This window comes from Nothoprocta perdicaria, unplaced genomic scaffold (genome assembly GCF_003342845.1).
Source record: "Nothoprocta perdicaria isolate Ctin4 unplaced genomic scaffold, notPer1 scaffold_154, whole genome shotgun sequence".
NCBI classification, from domain to species: domain Eukaryota; kingdom Metazoa; phylum Chordata; class Aves; order Tinamiformes; family Tinamidae; genus Nothoprocta; species Nothoprocta perdicaria.
In genome coordinates this window covers 67,966-91,976 of record NW_020454694.1, presented here as the reverse complement: position 1 = coordinate 91,976, position 24,011 = coordinate 67,966, and the positions used below count along the sequence as shown (strand labels likewise).

Below are 24,011 nucleotides of genomic sequence, written 5' to 3'. Positions count from 1 at the left end.
TTTTTAATATTTTTTATTAAGTGACTCAAAAAGTGACAGGCTGACAGCCTTGGAAACTAATATGATTTATTTAGTCACACTGAAAACCAACCACAAGTAGCAAAACCTTCCTGGAGATTTCTTCCAATTTACCTCATCTCTGACTAAAAGGAGTCTTTAAAGTAACAAATTAGCTGCAGTTCCATAATCATTTAAGTTTCTGGATTCACTGCTCATAGGACCAGAACATTTTCACATCACTGTGGCAGTTTGTGTGCAAGTTCAGGACTAGAACACATTCTTACCAAAGGAAATGTAAGAAAGTGCTTTTGATGTCATAATGTTAAATATAGCACTGAAAATATGTTCTATTACTTTAGAAACAAACCTTCAGGAAACGTTCATGACTAAAATGACATTGAACAGGTAMACGAATGGCAAAAGAAAAGAGCTAAGATAAATTAAAGGTTGTTGGGGTTTTTTTTTCCAAATTACAAAKTGACTTCTAAATTAAATATAATCCACTTCAGCCATTGTCATTTTCTATGAAATGCCAAGAAAAATATACAATCCAAATTTATAGAAGAGTAACTCMTCATACTGAAACACTGATTTTGAAGTTTCTTAGTAGTAGGCAATCCCTGTATCTTTCCAGACACACTTAAAATACTTCCTGAGCTTTCTGACATAAGTGTCTACGTTAACTAACAATAACATTGGCTGAAACCTTGAAAAGGAACTACTGCAGAAAACAGGCAGTGAGCAAATAACTACGTTACTAAATGTTCCATATGCCGAGAAATGCTCTGGTGTTCTTTAAAGATCATTCCTTATTACCTTCTTCAAACATAAAAAATTAGCCTACTAAATGATGTATTGCATGAAGGGTAAATGAAGGGTAAATGGGATATAGCTGTACTATTTAAATCACTAGAGATATTTTATAACTATATATACAGAGATGAAAACTTACAAAAACATATATATGTCTGTACGAATGGATGGAGGGCTGTCCCTCAGAAAAGAAAAAAAAAAAAAGAAAGTAAAAAGAAAGAAAAGGTATTTAATATAAGTATTCACATAGTTAAATTTACCAGAGGTATGTTGGGGACTGCATCAGGAAAGAGAATCAGTTCCCTCTGCACTGAAACAAGCASTTTAGAGAGAGGCCAGCAGTCCTGCATCTTCCCCAGTTTATTTTGGGGCAGCTTCAACTTTGCTTCTACTTCTGCACAAGAGCAGAACTTGCTCCTGTGTCCCTGCATTTGCAGGCACTGAYGAGCTCCATATCAAAAGTCGAGTCCTTAACCTAAACTCTGAGGCTCTGTGTTATTCACGGGAATCCTTGGCCCACTGCAGGCCACTCATTCTGTTGGGCCAGGTGAGGTGGTAAGATATAACACACACTGCTGTCATTAATTACAGCTCCCGAGATTTTTAGTGAGCGTGAAACTTTTCTTAGTTACGTTACGGACTGTTTTGGCTCCTGGCCATGCCCAGATCTGTGAGGCTACAGACTGAGCCCAGTCATACACTGGCCTAAAGCAATTAGGGCAGGTAGTGAAATCTCACTAGGACTTTTAGAAGAATGGCCTACAGTTCTTCAAATTTCAAATGGTATGTGACTTAATCGGGGCTCTCCATTATGCAACCAGCACATTACCTGCACGTCCTGCTTTACATCACACTTTCTTATTATTTCCATTTGAATAAYGCCCAAAGCTTAATCTGGACTATCATCACATGTGAGACACTGTGGTCTGGCCATAGGAACCTATACCTGAAAATACGTAATTCTATTCTATACCTGACTGGCATACAAAACAATCTATAGAATCCAGAGAATAAATCTAACATTTTTCAATAAAAAGGTTATTTTACTGAAATATTTCCAAGGCCTCGGACACACAATTAAGTTTCTGCATATTCATGAATTGCTGCACAGCACCTGGGCTGCAGTAACTGATCACAGATGAACTGTGAGCCTAGCGAAAATGAGAAGTAATTYATAGTTGTTTAAAACTCAGTGAAAGAAGCTAAAGATATTTAAAGTTTAGCTTGCGTTTATGAAAGGCTAAAGCTGTGTATACAGTCAGCCATCAAAGGCTGAGCAATTACTCATTAAGACAGAGCACGCTCAACTGTGTTGTCCACGTATAAGTGTGGACAGCACCATTTGAGAGCTCCGAGTATCCAGAATATCTACATGAGGCTGGCAGGCATGAGACAGGCCTTAAAACAGAAAACTGCCTTTCTGAGTTGGCAGCTGGAGTCAAGACAAGATATTTCACAAGCCTGAATTGACACCAAACACTTAATATGTATCAGGTGAACGTTACCATCACTGTAGGTATGACTGAGCTCCAGATTTGGTTTGCAAAATGGGAGTATCCACGTTAGGGCAAACTGAATAACTCGCTAAGGCTCCACTGACCTCAATGACTAGATCTCTGCTACCTTTAATGGCAAAATAGGCAAAGGCCAGAGGGAGAAGTCTATACTGTAGATGATCAAATTCAGGTATCTGAATGTCGAATTGAATTCCATACAGAAAAACCCTAGAATTTCTGAGTTATTAGCACAGGCCTGCCAAACATGGCAAAGAACCTCTAGGAGACCCACATCTCCTGGAATGTTAGATGGATGCCAGGTTGGATACCTTAGGGTATCTCAAATGGCCCTATATGCCTGTGCAAGTAAATTGAGCCTTGAGTACCTGGAAGCAACTTAAGATAATATCCTACAGCTGTGGCRTAAGTAATTTCCTTCCTTCCTTCATTTCTTTGTACGAAGAAACTTTCTTTGCAACTGAAGTGTATATTCAACAAAGGAAAAAATCTGCAGGAATGGGATCTGAAGCTTATTGAAGGCACACTTGTGAAATGTTCCATATATTAAATTTTTTAAAAAGCTAAAATATACACTTCAAGAGCTTTCCCAATATATACCATAAAACTACATCATGTTTATTTCATATCAAAATGTTCCCAGAGTCAAAATGCGCATTTCTGACCAAATTGTTCCTTCAAGCTATTTAGAATCATAGAATTTCTAATACCTTTTTTTAAAAAAAATGGATAAAATAAAGAGGTGGAATTAGCTAGGATTCATAAAACTTCCAAAGCGCTGCCATAAAGCCAACTCCATGCCATATACCTTGACTGACAATAGGTCATTAAAATTTATTCTCATAAGAGTATGTGCCCATAACTAATGGATTAACTGTAAAGCTATATGTTCTTACAAGTGAGGATTAATTAGTTATCCGTTTGGATAGGGTGTACTGCTCATTTTTCAATTTCAGCTAAAGGCAGTTTGCCTCTGTTTTGTAAGTTTCTGCATACATTGGGAAGATCTTTCCTGTAGTTAAAATAATAGCTTAATTATCTTCCCTACATGCTTACTTGCTAATCTGTTATGTTTTAGCTCTCTCTCACAATTACTGCAATTTTGAAATGCCAGCCACTGTGTTATTGAAAAACTTACCCATTTGCAAATCTACTCACTGCTCACTTAGGCAAAATTCCCAATGAAGTCAATAGAAAATGTGCCAGAGTTATTGCAGAGGTTAGCCTGTTCTCAAATAACCTGGAAATAGTTATGGTCACACCAAGACCTACAGTATCAACTTCAGGGCTAACCTGATCACCACTGACTTCTTTTGTATCAGTGCCATTTCATTTGGTCAGGTGATTGCTCAGGGTAAACTGAAGTAGTTCTACTATTTCTAATTGAAATAGAACTATAGATTAAATTTAACAAGTCAGTAGAAGCTTTCTAATTCAAAAATACTATTTTAATTAATAAGTCTTTCCCATGTGAGGAAMTCCATGGTCTAACAATGATTTACTCTCATGAGGAACAAGCTTTGATTCAGTGCAAACACTTCTCATTTCCTGGAAGACGAGAATCATGCCCAAAGGTGGCTTCAAAACCCAAAGATGTTTCAAGACACATGTCACCCTTCCAGTTTAAATTTTGAATAAGGCAAGGCTTTTTTTTCCCCCCTTAAGTTTCAACATTTGTGAAAGGTACAAATGAGCCATGATAGGCTGATGAAGTATTGAAACATTTATGACATAATGAATATGTCTGACAAACCTGCTGAAGCTGCTTTGAACGAGGGGGRAAAAAATGTTGACAAGATTAATATAACTTAAGTCGCTACAATGACAGAAAACAGGAAGCCTGTCTTAACCCACCGTCTGTTGGGCTGAGTCCGCGGGCTGCCGAGATCATGGACAGGGACGGGCTGCTGTGCAGTGACCGGATATAGTCCATGTATGGGTTAATGTAAGGATGAGGAGGGCTGAAGGGAGATTCGGACGCTGCAGCAGGGTTTCTGTGCGGGGAAATTCTAATGAACGGAAGATCTGAGTATGTTGGGCTACTAGATAAGGCAGAAGGCCTGGAAAAAAAGAGGAGAGAAAAAAAAACAAAAACAAAAAAAAGAAAGTCAGAGAGGTTATCTGTATGTTCAAGGTCACAATCACAGAAGGGAAAGTAGTCTACAGGTAACATACATTCATTTCTCAAAAAAATAACAACTGGGTTGCACATGTAATAACTTCCACTAACTTCAACTGCCTGGAGGGAAAATGAATAGGAAATGAATTCTTTTCTGTACCCATTATAAGCAGCATTGCTCTGACCAGTTTTAACATGAGCTTATTTTTGGTTTAAACTTTACATCCCTCAATGCCTTTTCCCCATGGAGTTCGGCAGAAAATGACTTTAATTAGTGTGAAATATGCACCCCATACACCACATATTAATTACTGCTGCGCTTTGGAAGACATACTGAAATGCTGAATCACTCACAACCACATGTCTACTGGAAAAAAGCTTTGGGAGTTACATTCTGCCTACTCCCTTGATTTGCCAACCTACCCTTCCTGGAAGTGCAAGATTACACATTTATACAGCAATAATTTCAGAAAGCCCAAAGCTTGTAAGCCATTAAGACAGCCGGGCCCTTTGGAGCTTTTTTCCTGTTGATGTCCCTTCCCATGAAGGATGCCAAAAACTTAGTGGCAAAGGAACAAAGATTGCCCCATATGTTTGTTTTTAGAGTTGCTCCAGAGACTCTCTGATGCCTTCTACAAGACCACAGTAATGAGCAACATCATTGTTAGGAAGAAAGAGCTGTGCTGCCTTCTCAGATCCAATGTACGAAGCTGTGATGGACCAAAGCTCGAGTCCACAGCTGATAAAGGACAAAGAACCTTTCAGAGCCCCCTTCCTGCATCCGCACACCCGGATGATACAACAACGCCTGGGCCCTGCATGGAGAGCCTTCTATCACAGCAGTCAGGCTCCAAAGGCACTGGGCAGAGTCCAAATTTCATTGGAAGGGGTTGGAGTGCCTGGCCTTGCCAACCTGCTCTTTGGCTAAAGACAATGGTTGAGCTTGTTGCGCATTTGCTGTAGCCCAACTGGTTGACCTGAACTAAATGCCTTTTTGTCCCTGTTTTTCCAATTAATTTAGCATATATGCAGCACAGACACAGGCAGCAGCTGTGAGAGCAGTGAGGGCAGCCTGTTCCTTTGATGCTGCTGGCTTATAAAGAATAATAAAACAAGAAATATTTTTTTTTTCTTTTAACATGCACATACCAGGATCAATGGGGATAGCTGCCGTCACCAACAGAACATAATCTGATGCAAGAGTCAATCCTGCCCTGCTATTGGCTTGGAAACTCTAATGAATGAGTGGGACATAGATCAAAGTGATGCATTCCTACCAGGACACCAACTTCTCTGGAACAAAATCCATGAGGCCTCATAAAATCTGAGGAATAAAGATTTTTCCTGTTATGCTTTTCCCCCTCCTTTCCTTATTTGGCTTTAGTGTCTTTCTTGCCCTCATAAGGCTTTCTGCAAGGTAAGCCTGTTTAGCCTTACACATATGAAAGTACCTCCTAGCTGCAGAGTTTGCTACACAGCTGCATTCTGCGTGTTAAAAACAGACACTGGCAACAAAATCATTTCTTTGGCATCCAGGCAAATTATCCACATGAAACCCAGCCAGACACCAATAAGCATTTAGTGTGTTCTAAATGCCCTTAGAACCAGAAATGGTTTTACATCATCGTGCAAAACAGGCATCTGCTTTCCTCACAGCACCTTGACTCTTTATGTTTTTTGAAGCCTCTTTGTTTTACAGTTGAAACCAAGTTTTATTCCTATTGGTACTGTAAAACTTGAATAGTCATGAGGAATTAACTCGTCTTGTGGTTCCTTGTCACACTAAGCGTGGAATACAGAATCCTGAAAGCTCATGGTGATGTAAGAAGCAAAAATACCACAGTCGGATATCACATTACAGAGCAAATTTCCTATCCCCACAGTGAAGAAAATACAGTAGCTTGATTGGTTAGACTGAGAAAATTAATACATCAGTAATGAAGAAACTAAGTTTGGAAGCTTCGTCTCACATCATTTTACAAATTATTTTTTCTAAAGCGAGCTCAACTCAAAACCTGTTAAAAATCCAAACAGAACGCGGGCAAGAGCCCTGACATTATCTGGTGCACATCGAAAACTCTCCAACGGATTTTGCAAGAAGGCTGAAAGTCTACATTATTCTCAATGATTCACTCTGCAACTGGCCAGCGGCCAAATGCGGCAGCGGGAACACGATTAAAAGCCAGGCTGTCCGCTTCTCCCTCCAGATCCAATGGGAGCCATTCAAGGACACTGGGACTCAACTGCTTCTCCTCAGTCTTGCTCCTTCCTCTCTCCAGTGCTCTGAGTTCCTCACATTTTTCTGAGGACAGTAAAGAAAGGATGCCAATCTGGGTAACAGCAGGTATACAAGCAGTTTTATCTGAAGCAGAAACAAGAAGTCATCAGATTCCACATAAAATTCCCAGCTCTCCGCTCTGATGTCTGCTAATCTCTCCAATGTCTGATTTTAATGTGCTGCTAAATTCTCACTCACTTCCAGCCTGTACTTCTCATTCCTCTGTGTTTCTGGATTCTCCTCTCACAGCAGTCTCATTTTCCCTCCTTCCTTCATCTGCTCTCAGCTCCCACAGTCTGGGCCACTCCTGATTTATTCCAATAAATGAGACATTTTCTGCTCTTCCTYCCCTTCCACAGTAAACTTCATCACGGATATCTTTAGAATCTGTTGTTTTGTATTTGTTTAACACCCTTCTTGGGACTAAAAGGTGGCCTTTAGAAATGGCAGAGCCAAACACACACACTATGAGCTGTTTCTTTCCAGCACTGCATCTAATGTTATATTGCAACCGCTACAGGCTTTGTGTACTAATAAAGAATGGTTTTTGTCCTTCATAAATAACAAACAAATAATAAGGATCAGGCTCAGCTCTGTAAACACTTACTCGGTGACAGACACCAGAAGCGGGTGGCAGTCCCCAACATAATTTTGACCTTACATGTACTCAGTTAGTAGCTGGGGTGCTACGAGTAGTGCAGGGAGTCAGGCTACTTGATGGGATATGATGAGACTTCATCAGAAAAAAAGGCAGGTATATTTGCAGTGATATTGCTTGGAACTTGATGCCTCACTTGTAAGCTTGGGACTTATTTTCAGGCTTGCCTTTCTTTGCCACATGAGCTTTAACTTGTTCTGCATCATAGCCTGTACAGAGTGTCCAGCTAATCATCTGCTAAGGCTTTTTGTCTTGAGGAAAAACCTGGAGATTTCATGAAGATTTCATAAACTGGTAACATTGTTGTGCTTAACCATCACTTGGCAGCATCCAATCTCTGCTTCCCTGTAGCAGTCATCACTGCAGCATTTGGGCCACGACCCAGTGAAGTTCCTCTGCAAGTGCTTAACATCTCACACATGTGGTAATTCTATTAAACAACACACTTAAASCGCTATGGTTTACTTCAAAGAGGGAGGTGAGCAGATGCAAGTTCTTTTCAGCATCAGGACCTCTSGGTCTACCCCCAAAGATCCTGGCAACTCCACTTAAATTTAATACGCAGCCTATTATACTTTCAACAGTTCTTTGAAGTTGGACATTTGCTGGTTTGGCATAAAAGTGATCATAAGGCTGTGTTTTATCACTGCAGTTTTTATAATGGCACTTTAAGATGATTTGATTATTCTTTTCAGTAACCTTGATTACTTCTACACCTCTGATGTGAAAGAARAGCTGCACAGAACAGGGCTGTGAAGATGCTTTTTCTCTCCTCTATGAGTGATAAGTAGATTAGTCCTGAGGAAACAAGTTCCCTAATTGAATGCTAAAGACATGGTAAAGTCAATACTACACAACATTGTGCTTCCATGTGGAGGCACAGAGCCCACCATGGGTCCTCCTTTCTGTCCTGACTCCCTTCCTTGTCATCATTAAGGTGGGTGACAAAGTATTGTAATCGGCAACTTTCATACCTAACTCAGGATTTGCCACTACCTAGCTCATCCCCAACTTTTGCCTCTCCAGATTCTGACACTCTGGAGAATCTCATCTATTCAGCAGGAGAATGACACACAAATGCCAAAGCAATGAGATCAATGTAAGGGCAATCAATTGCGTCTTTGTCTATTAGTCATGACATTTTGCTTGATGAATGTTACAGAGGTGCCTAAGCACAGTCTTAAAAATTTACATAGTCACATCAGTATAGCAGCAGCAAAGCATGGCAAATCAAAACCTGGAAAGTTGCAGCTAGAGACTTTTTTTTTGACTTTTGACTAAAGACTTTTTTTCTTAAGCTACTACTGAACTACAGATGAGTTACATAAGACTTCAATTACTGTTACTCAAAATGATGTGCTACCCCTCAGTTTATTACTTACTGGTGCAATACTTCATGAACTTCTCATAAAGGCAAAGATGTCCAAAACAAGGCAGAGTAACGAACCAGGTCCAGGGCCTCCACTGAGGAGTAAAAGGCAATGGGGCCAGATACACGACTGCAGACAACACTACTGCATGGGTCCATCCAGGGGACAGTACCAAAGGCAGGACTGCAGGTAACCTATAAGCCAGGTCTGATGAGTCCATCCTAAAACCTGTTTATGACTATTCCATCTAGGAGGCAGCGCCAGAGACAGGTACAACTACAACGTAGCTTTGAGCAGGACTAAAGGCTACAGACTGACCTTGAATTCATCTCCTGGGATGTGAGTGGAGATCCCAGATGAGGCTCATCAAGGCAAATAAGGCTGATTTCTGCCCCTTTTGCAACTGTGTAAAGTAGAGTGGGCCCAGCAGTGTAATACTACCTCCAGCCCTGTCAGAGGGAGCTCCTATAACAGTAGTCTTCTCTAAAAATTTAAGCCCTCAGGACAGCTGCAAAGATCCGTATCACTGGAAAAACCTGAATCAAAATTCTGTAGCTGGTTTGGTATTAAAGAAGTGATCTGTCACAAACAGCTTCCAAATTGCTATAAGCTGAGCTTAGATAAAAGCCTCTTCTAAGCACGAGCTATCTTTAAAAGAAAATCATGGTGATTTAAACATTTCTTGATTTTAGAGGAAACTATAACTCGAAGACCGGAAATTTTAATGCCAAGTTTTGTTGTAATAAATTTTTAAATGTCTCTTTAATGAATCTGTTGAAAAATACATTTATATTGAAAACAGCAAGTGATCCTTAACTATAACATTGTAAATATGACACTGAGCTGAGGTTACAGATGGAACAATAATCTATCTCACAGAACAAAGCTTGTCAACGAAGTGGGATGAAAAATTGTAACATAACCTAATTTATTATTGCCTTTTCATCCATCTTAGTGTATTATGAAAGTGTCAAAGTTCAAACCTCGATATTTAATCATTTAACAGTACGTTATTCAGTGCTGGAGCGAGCATTGACGGCATAACTCTCACACCAACAATATCCATGCTGTTTCTTTGATATCTGTTCAATTTGGTGCTGCCGGGAGAATTGAAAAATGGTAAACTCATTACATCACCTATGATTTTTTTTCTGAGTAATCTTCTGATGGCTACCCCAAAAYATGAATGCTTTTGTTTCTCGTAGATCCTGGAGGATGAACTAACAATAAGTACTTTCTTGTTATACTTAGATAGTCCTCCTCTAAGCATGCAGGTGAATTCTTGTTCTAATACCTCCCACATTAAATGACTGTTCGCTTAATGCTGCAGTTGTGTGTATAGATTGACCTCTTGGCACAAGCAGTCTAGAACTGGCTAATWAGGCTTTCTTACTAGGAAAACTCAATTCAAAGAAAGTAGGCCTTCATCATAAAATGAGACCAATTCTAATAGTTGTGATTAGCTGAAATGATCAAATTATTCCTCAGAGGTACAAGTACATACATGAATGTAGGTGTCTGACACCAAGGCTTAGGCAGCTACTTATACACCTGAACAATACATGGAAATAATGAGTCAAACAATGAGCTATTGTAGGGCTCAATCCTACAGAAAAAGGAATCAATGACAACTTTTCCATTGATTTAATTGAAGAAGTCTTTAAGTGATCATGGATAAGATCTTCATAAGCACAAAATTCTGAGCTAATTCTAGTCTTTCGAGAGCCATCAGTGAAACCTCCACTCATTTCAATACAGTAAGAGGTCAGCACTGACTGTTTTTAAAATAGCATCTCACATCTCTCATGTCTTCTTCTCTTTGCACATCTAGTTGATTTTATAAACAATCAAAAACATAAATATATGTGAAATCTATTATTATAATACATTTCCATATTTAAWTGTTTTAAGAAATCATGTCTCAAAATAAGCAGTCAATTCTCTTAATTAAAATTTATCATTTAAAAAAATCACTGCTTCAATGCTGTTGTATTGCATTTTGAGAATCAGGAAATCTAAGTAAATTATTTATACTGCTATAAGAAATACAATTAACTGAATACATGGAAATGTCAGAGCTCTTCTCATGGGAAGGAGCTCCAAATGCTACAAAAAGGTGAGCATTGTTTCTGTTATTTTCCTAATGCAGAAAATGAAGGAGTTGGTAAATGAAGAACATGGCAAGTCATGGAACTCCTAACATGAGAAAGAACCTTGATTTCCTACATTATTGTTATTAAACTAGTCAGTATTTTGCCTGCTTTTCCTCCAGACTTAATCCTGAAACTATCGTCATTATAGGGAAATAATTCAATGGCTTCAACCCAAAACAAAGTCATAAATCATATTTTGTAACAACCTTCCATTGAGTAGATATACATATATAAATGAATGGGTCAGGGAATATCTAATTTACAAATAAAAGGTACTAGATCAGGATTTAATGTACACAGTTCTATTTTGGGTTCCATCATTCAACTGCTGTGCAACCTCGGATAYGTCTATTGACTTCCTCTCCTGCTGTTTCCCAAACATAAAATTATGGGAAAGTATTTAGAAAGTTCACATGGAAAAGTCAAACTAAGAGATACTATGCAAATTCATAGGATATACAAGTAAGCTCACTTTGGATTAGAGTAAGGTGATTCTCCCTCATAAAGTTAAAATGTACCATTGAAGAGAATAAGATACAAGCGACTGTACAAGAGATACTCATGCTGCTGGAAATTATGCAAGATGATTAGCTGATGACCCACAGCAAAAGAATATTACTCTGGTTCACCTTTCCTTCTTTGCAAAGTGTTAACATCACATAGTTACAGTTAAAATATTGGTTACATTAATCAATGCACCAAATTCCTAGTCACTGACTGTATTCCTATTTTTCAACTGATGAATTGCCTGAAAGCAGATCCGACTTTTTACATACTTTCTCCGTTGTTCCATAAAAACAGCCACAAGTTTGTTGATTGACTTGAAAAGAAGCTACACTCTAATAAACAGTAAATATTAATTCCAGGATTTGATATTTTGGGTGCACCAGCTCAGCAAATAACACTGAATTTTATCCCAAACTAACCCAAACTGTGGCCCCCCCAGTCAAAGTATAGTCATTTCTTGATTAAGCAAGTCTTGACTCRAAAGTCTTGTCACGTGCTCCTTAAATGTATGAAGATAAAATTTTGATGGATTTTTTTTTTGCAAAACACATTAGAAAAAGTATSATTTTTCAATGTTTCCCCAAATGAAGATTAGACTTCTTATTTTCACCCTTCCACAATAGTGGCCTCAATATAATAACCTGCCTCTCCTTTTCTTTTTTTTCCTTCCATTCTGCCAACAGCTTGTCATCTACCTCCCAAAATATCTGAAACATTTTCCAGTTGGCTTTGGCTTATGGGATGTCCCAGCTTGTCAGGCCCTTCAGATCACTGCCTCTTCTTCCTTCAAATCCTTCTCAGTAACGCTGAAAAGGAACTGGCAACTAGCGGAAGAACTATATGGGTTTACCTAGCAATTTCTTTGCTTGTACAAATAAAGAGTGCAAATATACAGAAGCGTGACTGGTTGTAACTACTCCCTTCAAATGCCACTTGCAAATTTTGCAGTGGCTGTGAAGTTTATATCGTCCCCAGCTACCTAGCTGACAGCCGTCGTAGAAATCAAAGCCCCCCTAATAGCGTGGGCAAGTATTTCTCTAACTCTAACCACTTCTGTGCAAATTCTGAGAGCCCAATTTGGGTGAGYTGGAGCAGAGTTATCAGCCTGTATACATGGCACGGGCACACATCCTGACCTGCTGAGGGACAAGGGATAATCTTCAGAGAACAGGTTAGGAAAACAGCAGAGCTRGTAACACCTAAAATAATCACAGCAAGACTCACTGGCTTTCGTTTGCCTCAATAGTTTGATGGGAGCTCTTCCTGCAAGAGCTCTTTATATTTGCACAGCACTCAACAGAGCTCTGACCCTGCACAGAGCTATTAGACATTAGAGTAATGTAAACAGCAAACAAAAGTAATGGGATAACCAAATATATTGTGATTTCCATTGGTTTTTGGGAGAGCTTCATTTCACTCAGTTCACACTGATTTCTATGAACTGGGGATGGATCCTATACCTACACAGCATACCCAGTATCAGTGCTGGTAATCTTTTCTTCTTTTCACCTGGCTCCAATCAATAGACTTGTCATTAATACATCGAGGATAATGCATCAAYGTTATACGTGATGCACAACGCAATCACAGGTATAAAATACACTCATGTTAGCAGCAAATGTCAAATAAGCTCAGGAAGAGTGCTGCTGCAACACTCCACAGGATGGTATGTCATGGACTCCCACATGCCATTCCATCTTTAAACTATGCTGTCGCACAAAATGCAGCAGGAAAATCTAAAATGTCTACAGCACCCTAATAATGGCTGTTGTTATGAGTAATAGTTCGGATTAACAGTCATATTCCTATGGCAAACTTCTGCGCTCCTCAAGCCTCTTTCTAGAGTAGTCCCATTTGCTATTCAAATTCTTGTCTTCTCCTGGTTACAGGCAAGGCCTGTTTAGCCACAGAGGCACCATCATACGAATATGTGGGCATACACCAATCTGGCCTGCACACTGTTACCCCTTCCTTCCTTCCCTTTCTCCTTCCTCTCTTCCTCCACAAAAGCAGGTCAAAGGAGTGTCACCAGCTTTCTCACACTTAATGCTGTTAAGTCAGCTAATTGAATAAACATTTGTTTAACATTTGCTCCTATTTCAMTAATGCACTGGGAGAATGAGAAGAATTTTATTCCCCTTCTCCCCCATCCTCCCCCTTCCTCAGGAGTGCCACTAGCTGTTATCGCAGTGACTAATGTGCTGTATGTGGCCATTATAGTCTTCAACTCTGAAATTACAACCAGGATGAACGATAGGCTCTGCCTGTATGCTGATTGGAGTTGGATGATGATTGATTAGAAGAAAGTCAGACTACGTAGCCATGCAAAAAGAACTGCACTAAGCCACAAGCTTAAACACTAAAGAGCATTTCACCAGTGGCCTCAGAGCTATTAGGTGTTTTCACATTAACTACATTTCTCACATCCAGGTTTGTGCATTTTATCTGTATTCTTTCAAATCCTGAAATTGCTTGGATAAGAGGGTTTTATATATATATATTTATACGCATTTCTAAGAGTAGCCTGAACTTTTAGGGGAAATTGAAGAGGCTTTGTGTCAAGTACAGCTAAATCCAGCCTTTCTATATCAAACCCCTGCTAGAAAATTACTGTGCAGATGATAAGGCTGAAAGATATAATAAAAAGTGACTCTACTCAATTTACACTGCAATATTGGTATGACTGAATATTTTTCATTCAGGTGACTGATAAAATCACTAAACTGTATTGCAGATAAATAAAGGAGGCTTCTGTCAAGAATAAACACCATTAATCATGAAGTCTCACCCTCTGAGTGGCTCTGCTATGCAACTGCACAAATGCACCATCACAAGTGGCATGCGACCCAATGCCTGCTTTCTTTACTCCGTCCTCTGCTGACACTATCTTCTTAGGAAACTTATTTTTCTAGTGCATTTACAAGGAAGTCCCATAATATCTTCTCTATTTAAATTTATAGGTAATTGCATCTGAAATCTAAATTTCAGTGATTAGATGTCTGACTAAAAATGGATCCCACAGAACAAGCTGGACCAGTGCAGACCATGGCTACATTGGTATAAATCCAGCATTACAGCACAAGTGTGTATTTAAAGTGGTAAGATGAGATCTTTGTGCCTAAAAGCTCAAACAAGTAAGGATTTTATCTTTTCCTCAAATCCTCTATTTCCCTTTTCCCCCAAAATCACTTTTTCTGATAGGTGAATTTACTTAGAGTCACTATTTCAAAAAAGATGCTGGGAATCTTTTTGAACATACAAATACAAAAACTCTCAGTACCACATATCTACCTTAAACAGAATCGATGGGTTTTCTTTCAAACAGCRATTTTTGTGCTAAAACTGGACGTGTACATAAAAACACTGCTATCTGGCAAAAGCACAGCCACATGAAAAGAAAACCAGACAACTTAGGTAACCTTTKTGTAACCTGTTTTAGAGCGAGAGATGATTCAACAGCGGCCAGGTTATTAAGTGGGAATGAAGCACTGCCCTACACACTAATGAGGTTAAAAAATGTAGTTAGGTCTTCATGTTAAAGGCACTTAGCAAGCAGTTTGCTTGGCAAAGACCAACTCTGTGCTGGAGCAGGGGACTAATCACACAGGCAGGAATCAAATCGACTGGAAGAATTAGGAGACTTGCGGCCCCGAGGAATGTAATTCATGCAGAAAAGCAGTTGTCAGAGTGAGGCCCGGGAACTGTGTGGGAAGAAAGCAAAATAAACAGCTCAACAAAGAAAACAAAAAYGCTCAAATAGTGGCTTTTCTAAGGGCTGAGTACACTGGAGCTTCAATGGGTGCATATGACAAACACCTCATCAGAGAAGAGCTCTGTGCAAGCAAGCAGGCTGTTGAATGGTGCACAGGTTCAAAAACACTCAGAAAAGGCCTGAAGGTATTTAAAAAATAACCTTGAAGTCCCTAGGCACAAAAGAGAAAGTGCACCTACATACACACATATGCATGAGTAGGAAAAGGAGGAAAACATCCAAACAGCACAAAGCAAAGAAGAGAGGTAGAATATTTTCTGCAATTACTCCTGGTTTATCTTTCTGCTGTTCCCGATGCAAACAGCACCACTGGCTGGGGAAGAACTCAACTTTGTTCACTGGAGTCCACTCTTGTAGCGTGGGGACCACGTTACTGTATCCACCAGGGAGAACATCTGATCAGAAAGAGGAGGTTGATTCTGGTTCTAAATCTCAAGAAAAGTCATGTTATACTCGTGCCAAGTTTTTTCTTGTGATAGGTATGATGGGTGACAGTAAAATCAAACTTTGAAATCAACTGACTGATATATAAATTTCATAAGTAGTCTGTTTTCCTTAAAAAATATTTATTTTCAACCAATGAGCACTACACACACACACACACACACACACACACACTGCCCCCAAATTAATGCTTTTATATTTTTAGAGAAATGGGCTTCTCCAATTCTTAATAAAGTCTCTCTCTCCTCATTTAACTCTTTGGATCACTTTTATAAGCCCTCTCCAGCCAGCACTTGAGACTATTATGCTTACTATTGTTTCAGCAAATTTGAGCTTCTCTCCTTCCCTTAATTCCTTCCGCTAAGGTAGTAGTAAAGAAGGCGTTCTTTATGCCAGCAAAGGACCTGAAAAGCCTCTCAGGTTACCTGAAATGAGCACTCTCTTCAATGTCTGTTTTGTGATGCCAAGAACATTCTTCTTCCAAATTCAAAAACGAAACAAAACAAACTCCTCACGTTTCATTTCCAACATCAATCAGAGGTCACATCCACAATATTATGGAACAGAGATTTGGGGAAAAGAAAGGGGAAAAGAGATAGCTTTGGTTTCAACTCTGATATTATATGATAAAATAAGATCTTGAGATGTTTAAAATAAAAGCAAGCTGGAAATAACAAAAGACAAATTCAGCTACTGAATAACACCCATATTGTACTTTCTACTTACATTTCCTTGTGAAAGGAACGTTTGACTAAAACTCTAACTTTAAAGGACTCTAATCGTGACAGAAATGGCAATGTGAAAGTTCAACATTAATCACTTCTGCTGAACTATGGCTGGATTTGCTTCTCATCCCTATGCTAACATTAGCAGACAGCCCAAAATTGATATCCACAAGAATTAGTGACTATTATTGAGTAGGGAAAGTCCCAGCTACAATTTTTCAACTAAAAGTACTATCCAAAGTAAAAAAAAAAAAAAAAAAAGCATATGGATGCACAGAAACTTGTGTCTGTTTTCAGGCTCTCCTTAAGTTCAGCTTGTTGGGGAATGGATGGACAATGTTGTCCCATCCTCCAAGCACTACTGCAAATAGCAGACAAGGGAGAAAACAGCATCAGCACCCATGAGAGCAGCAGGATTCTTCAGCCTGTTTAAGCACATCTGACATCAAAGGTGAATGTCCTTAAATGCAAGTTAGGAGGAGGAAAGGAGATATTTTTGCTAATCACTGCCTCTATTTTCTCTGCCAGTATCAAAGACCCAGTTGAGGGGACTGACTGACTGGAGTGCAACCAAATCAGAGCAGGAAAACACCATGTTCCTATGTCAAGCAAAGAACTTTTCTCTCACACAGGCCAGTCTCCTTATTTGATCTTGCAGGCACTGAAAACCATTGGGATGCTACGTAACCTGCAGTACAAGTCAATTCTCACTACCGTTGAATATATAATGACCAGGAGATCATGACCTTCAGAAGAAACAAGGGACTTGGCAGTACAGTTCTTGCTTYATTTGTGCACAAAACTGGAGTTTAAATAAGCCTTCCTAGGGGAAAGTTGCACCTTTCAACAAGTTTATCTCCAGAACCCCAGCTATTTCTATTGCAGTTACAGGGAAAAGTATGTGAGAAATGAGCATTAAGTGCAATACAAGTGTTCTGGCTACATAATTTTAGAGAAACAGAAATACAATTGTGAAGTCTTTAAAATAAAAGTACTGTTTGAATCCTGAAATTATTATTACTTCTCTAAACAGAGCAGGTAACTATGGGTACAGATGGAAACCTCAAAGGGAACAGACTGACCATCAAGGGACACATCATCCTGTGACAGCAGGATGGCCTACACATTTGCTCACTTAAAATATTCATTTTTATCTAAGGGCATGAGTATAAACAGATTTCCTAGGAAAAGAGTCAAAAGAGGAGTCTGATGTCCACAGAATGAGTTCAGCAAAACATGACAGAGATGAGCCATGCAAGCTTTCTTGGTATTGTCTTGACGATGTACATGGACAGTGAACTTCCATGGGGAAGCAGAGAACAATCTGATTACCCTGGTCATTTGATTTCTGCCCTCCTCACCAAAACTGTCTAAGATGTTGTTAAATGGGGCTATTTGTGCTGGTAGCCTCTATAAACTGGACTAGACTATCAATCTTCTCTTACACAGGCCAGTGAAAAAGCCATGATAAATCTAGGCTGAGTTACAACTGGAGATACAGGAGTGAAAGATGTGTATCTTTAAAGATATAGCCACTTAAATCGGATATGTTTAGGAATTCTCCCTCATGTGAAATACTCCCTAATTTTCTGTTGATCCTTAACACTAACGGTCACAGTCCCTCATAAATAACGCTTTCAAAAGGTAGACAAATGAGTTCCTTCAGAAGCTTCCTATACCTTGCTCACGGACTTTGGGATGTTCTGCCTGGGTGCCTAATCTGTGTGGGGTCTCCAGGAGCTTACAAACACCTGTGAACTACAGGTTCTACTACTACTATTTATTATAAATGTTGTAATAATGAATCTGTAGGATTAGACCTACTATTCTTGACAGGAACTTTGTAGCTTAAATGAAAAGCATATTCTAAAATGGGGTCTCTGTTTTTTTTTTTGAGGAAGGGGGGCATATATCCTGATAGCAAAAAWCAAACAGTGTAACATTTTTTTTAAATCATTTCCTCTATAAATCAATATCACCAGTTACAAACAGCAGGCCCAATCTACCCTGAGGGGCATGAATAAAACACCCACTGAGCATTTTCCTTAGAGTGCAATTAGTTTTTTGTTTGTTTGCTTGCTTGCTTGTTTCTAGCAAGACATAATGCAGAATATGCAAGGGACAGCTAGTTAGTTTCCCACATCTCACAACTACAGGTGACAACAGCTCCAGAACCTGTTATCCACTAAATTTATACCAACAAATGCATACAAACACACACACACACATATTTTATATACACACACACACACACTCATAAAAACATATATAAATAGATTGTGTGAGCGGGAATAAAAGGAGCAACAAGATACTATGTACACTTTTACACTTCTGTTTTGTCTTCCTTGGGAAAAAGTCAGAAGCAAACTCAGTCTATTCTCCAAGATTAGAGGACATGATGCCTTTGTTGGGGGGAGGTGAGAGATTAAATAGGGGAAAGACTGTAAGAAAAGGATGAAGCAGCTCTCTGCTCCTACCCTTCAGATGCACTCACTGCTTGCATATCTCCCAGTTTATACCTACTCTCACATGAGGGAAACTTCCAATTCACAACACAGGAATCTCACCAGTACACTTAGAAAGACAGAAAGAATGAAAGAAAGAGCACGAAAGAATGCTAAGACTGTAACATTGCAGTCCTCTTTGAAGCAAGATTTAACATGAGTGGAAGAATTGTACTGAAAAAAAAGGAGTCTGTCACAGTCCAGTACCTCACAGGCCACTGCAACAAGTTTGACAGCAGCCTCTATAGAGTTGGCTTGCTTCTGGTTCACTGCACGTGAATACCACAGTCAATATCTGCTCACTCGACTAATACTGCTGACTACAGCACAAAGAACACAGGAATTTTGTCCAAGAAACCACAGGCTCAGAGCCTCTGAATGTGCACTATATTTAGAGCTTGCATTCTTTGCAGCTGATAACAGAATGAGATGATAGATAATTCAAAGAGCAGAACTACAGCACTGTAGCTATTCTATAAATTTCAGGGTTTTACATTACATTAACACAATTATTCATCAGTGAAAATACGCTCCATGTTTTCATATAGGAATTATTTTTTTCTACTTGCTTTGTTTATGCTTTCCCCCTACTTTTCAACCTTTTGCGGACACTGGATACATTTCCCCATCAGTTATAACTGTACAGATCTAGAATARCTCAGTCCAAGTCTCATGATAAACACAAGCCAAGATATCCACCCTGTGAGAGGCAAAGAGGATGCACACACATGCACGCAGACACATGAACATGCACACTCACACATAAACATCCGCACCCAGGGCGTGTGCCAAGTGCTCCAAGCTATTCCTAGTTATTCTTCGTGTCTGCAGAAAACTGCTATATGTGAGAAAGCGTCCCAAGGCAGGACTGTGGTTGACGTTCATTTCGATTCCATCATCTCCTAATTCATGTTGGTTTGAAAGTCTGCCRCGGGGAATCACTTCCCACTGGGAGCCCGCAAATTCATCTAAGGTACCTGCAACTGCCCAGATGGGTAAAGCAGCTAAGTGGCAGTGTTGCCCAATGGTAATACCTTAATGCTGCTAAACCTAAACGCTCTTTCTCGCCAACAACATAATCCATACAAACCACTTAAAGAATTAATTTCTTTGGATTTAGGCCCCACCAGAAGAATTGGTGCCAACCAGCCTCTCAGGTCTAGTGCAGCCACTGGATTTCCTTTAGGATCAGTGCTCCCAATGACTGCTGCAGGCTTTCCCCTCTCTTGCCTTCCTTGGCATTCCCCCTGGAAGCCATTCCGCAAGTTGAGTGGAGGGCAGCAAGCGGCCCGCTGATAAAAGCAAACCCGGCTGGGGACTGTTGCCTCTTGTGTCTTTGCAGTTCGTTGGGTGACAAGAAGCAAGAGGAAAYGAACCCCACTGGTGCAGCAGAGCTACCACGAGGCCATGGGACAGCCCCTAAGAACTTGTTATGACTCCAGAAAAAAAAGAGTAAGAAAAAAAAAGCAATTGTTTTTTCATTGTTTGCTTTTCCTAGACACTAAAATGTCATAGAAAATTGGGAGAGCACTTCTTTAAAACTATTTTTAACACGGGCAAATTTTTTTTTTTTTTTTTTTTTTTGCATTTTATGAGTTCGAGTTTTCCTGTATACACTAAAAGCCTCACAACGATTCTCCTCTTATTTCCACCAATACAACTTCTCCAGCCTTCCTGAAATCAATCCAGCTGTAGGAGAGGAACAAAGGCCCTCTGTTAACGCAACACTTATCTGCTGCTATTGTTTCTGCTTTAGAAATTTGCAGTGCCCTGGCATTACAATTAGCTACTCGAGAGAAAATGATTATGTCACAAAGTATTATCCGCAACAGAAACAGATGAATGATGTGAACCAAATTTAATCTGGTGCGGTTAGAGGCAATTCTGTTGACTTTCATGTAAATGTGCCTGCTTAAAACAGGGTTCATTTTTAGCAGTGAATTATTTTTTTTGATATAGAATTTATTTCCCACCTTTCTTTTATATAAGATACTCTTTTCTCAATACAGTATTATCTGTTTCTCCTTTTCTCAATACAGTATTATCTGTTTCTCCTGAGTGGAAAGAGGGCAAATCTGTGAGAAAAACAACTTGAACTAAGTGCACCAAAACCTTCAACTACAGCTAAACTAAACAAATCAATGTAACTGAACCTACGTAAAAGAGCTACATTCAAAAATACCTATCTCAGTTCAGGAGACTATTTTTTCTTCCAACTGTCTCTCAAAATGAAAAATGTAAGAGAAGAACCCACATTTTTTTATCCCACAGCTCAAGATATGCCACCAAACAGAATAATTTGCTTTTCTGAAATTACCTCTGAGTTTCACATACTTAAAAAAAAGGGTCTGTTTCTGAACCTGATTTGCAAGTGTTCTTGCAAAGCAGAATTTATGACCTGCAAGTCTTAAGGCAAATAGTATTAAACAAGTAGCTACAACTAAACAAAACACTGATTCACTATTCTATATGATGCAATTCTATATTCTGGTGAGAGATCACAGTCCTAGTCTAGACTCAGGCTTCCTCTTGCGTGGATTTGTAAAAAGCCTTGCACTGAAGAAAAGCTTTGGAAAAACTTCTGCTGAAGTCTATGTGCAGGCTCCCAGCCTTGCTATTTTATGACTGTGAGCTGCCATCTGAGCACTGCTCTGTCACCAACAAAAAGAGGCACACATTTTACCACAGCGTGCTCAGCACRCACCCATCGATGGACAACCCCTGAATGACTTGAGGGTTATGTGTCACCTCTTCGTACCGCCTTCCTCCTCAGATGGGTGCTATAAAAACTTCCTAGACCATCAGCATCTGCTCGTTACTGATGCTGCACCTTCCCCACTTCCAGGGAAGGGTTTCCTCAGCTGCTGCATATTTAATACAAGATTTCTCTCTGCTTACAGAAGAGACTTTCAGAGATGACTTTGGAAAGCTGTAACTACAGTCATCTTTTAAGGTCCCARGAGCTTCTCAGCCTTTCTTCTTCAATGACTCCCTGCTAAACCATAAAACCTGTTCCAAGTCCTAAAGTAAYGAAAGCCAATCCAACCAGTGTTGTTTTTCACACTGGGTGGGGTTCTCATTCCCACTGTGAAAAGATCAATGAACGCTCTAACAAGCTGGGGAGCTCCTTGCCAAGTCTTTGGCTTAGTGRTACACCGAGGCAAAGCACTCAGTAAACATTCAGAGGTTAAAATGTGGAGATTTTTAAAGGAAAGAGATGCTTAAAGGGAGGGGGGGCGAGGAGAGAAGCATAAAGGAAAAATCAGAATATCAGGGATGAGATGGGGAAAACCTAAATGTTCTATCAATAGCATGACAAGCATTTTCCAAAAATTGAGGTTGTTTTGTGGGGCCAATGCTTTAATCTTCCAGCATTTGGACATACCCCATCGTACTGAGTGGTCCAAAATCAGAGGCTGATGAAAGCTGGAGTGTTTGGGTCTGCCTTCCTTGCTTTTTCACACTGTGTAACAGATGTCTGTATAAATTAGATATGAAATAACATATCCAAGAATCTGACTTTTTCTAAACTTGAACCTGACTCTGCAAGCAGAACACATGCTTTGCTTTAGTAATGGTGTGTTCACACAGAGTTCAAAATATCTGTTCACGGGGTCAATGTTAGGCACATGTAGAAATGTCTGCAGGTTCAGAGCTAAGACTGCCAAATTCAGACCCCACCAGCCTCAAGAAGCAGTCAGAGGAAGGCAGTATGGAATCTAGAACCTTCTGAGAAGCTACAAGACAAGTGTAGCTTGCAGCTCCCCCCGTACGCACCTTCTCCTCTGGCCCCAAGCACATGGGTAACGTCAGGCGCTGAGAGTCCCAGGCCGAAGGAAAATGAGATGGCAAGAGAACCGGAGACGATGACTTAACAGATGAATGTTTTGGGACACACATGGTGTATCTCGCTCAATGGTCAGCTCTGAAATTTTAACATTCTAGCGGCTTCCTGTAACATCTCCATTAACCACTCCGAGAAATCAAATTGTTGACCACTCTGCAGTCACTACAGAGATGGCCACTTGGCAGCAGCCTACCTCTGCTGTGGCATTCTTCTTCCAACGCCAAAGAACAAGGAACAACAAAGAACAAGAAAGGCTTTCCATCCATGGTAGGTTGGGTCATCTCAAAGGCCATCCATACCAACCTGGTAATGAAGACAACTAGGAGCTTCCACACAGTCTGTTAATGCAAATCAGTAAAGGTATGGGGGTGAAAGACCAAGAGGAACTTCTTAAACTCCTCGACTCCTTCTGTGAGTAGAAATTTGCTGCTACCTTAAGAGTCTTTTTTAATCAATACATAAAAACTCCCATGCAGCCTAAGATAGTTTTTTCAACTGTGGAATTGCAAAGCTACAGTCCCACTTTGCCACAAAAAAACCCAAGATTTCACTGCTCCTCCACTGCTCAGTCCTACCAACTCTCACTCCAATAAAGGCAATGTCAGCAAAGACATCAGATCCTGTAAGAGCTAATAATAGCAAATTTATAAGTTGCTTCTTGAGGAATAAAAAAATTAGCATGCTCAGAGCAATAATTTATGTTTAAATAAATACCCTCATCAGCATCAGAGTTTTGAATCACTGCACATTGACTAAAGAGGTGACACTCTCTATTAGAGAGCCTTACAAATGTTAAGGACCAAAATATTGTTTAATTTTAGTTTCTACTTTAGTACTTTGCCTTAGAAATCATTTTGAAAATCAACAAAGAGCCAAACCAATGCAATAAAAAAACGTGCAAACAGTAGGATTATTAAACCCATGTTTCTTTTGGTATGTTTTAATCATATGCTGTTTAACAAGTAATTTAATTTGCTGTTTCAATGCAAAGTAGTGTATTATAGTTTACTAGAAACAGTTCAAAAACTAAGATTCATGCCTCAAATTTGAAAAAAAAAAGGAAAACATGCATTCCGGCTCCAATTACACTGCTCATATGTTGCTGCTAAAGAACAACTTGAGTTTCACACATTTTCCCAGAAGCTTAAGCTGAAGATGCACTGTGGATAACTAACCAGTCCTAACAAACAGGTTTTTGTAACACAAAGTGACACATTTCAGTACATATTCATAAGGGTTGGGGGTTATTATTGGGCTGTAATTGCAGTTGTTCTAACACCTAATAAGCCATGGTTGGAAAAACAAAG

General features: G+C 39.6%; 1 protein-coding gene across 1 annotated transcript in view; it reads right to left on the bottom strand.

The window, feature by feature from the left end:
• The window catches only part of GLI3 (GLI family zinc finger 3), a 135,855-nt gene that overhangs the window by 61,329 nt on the left and 50,515 nt on the right, over nucleotides 1-24,011 (bottom strand). The window contains exon 4 of the mRNA XM_026035001.1: nucleotides 4,182-4,387. Coding sequence (XP_025890786.1) covers nucleotides 4,182-4,387 — 206 coding nt within the window. The remainder of the gene's footprint in view (nucleotides 1-4,181; nucleotides 4,388-24,011) is intronic.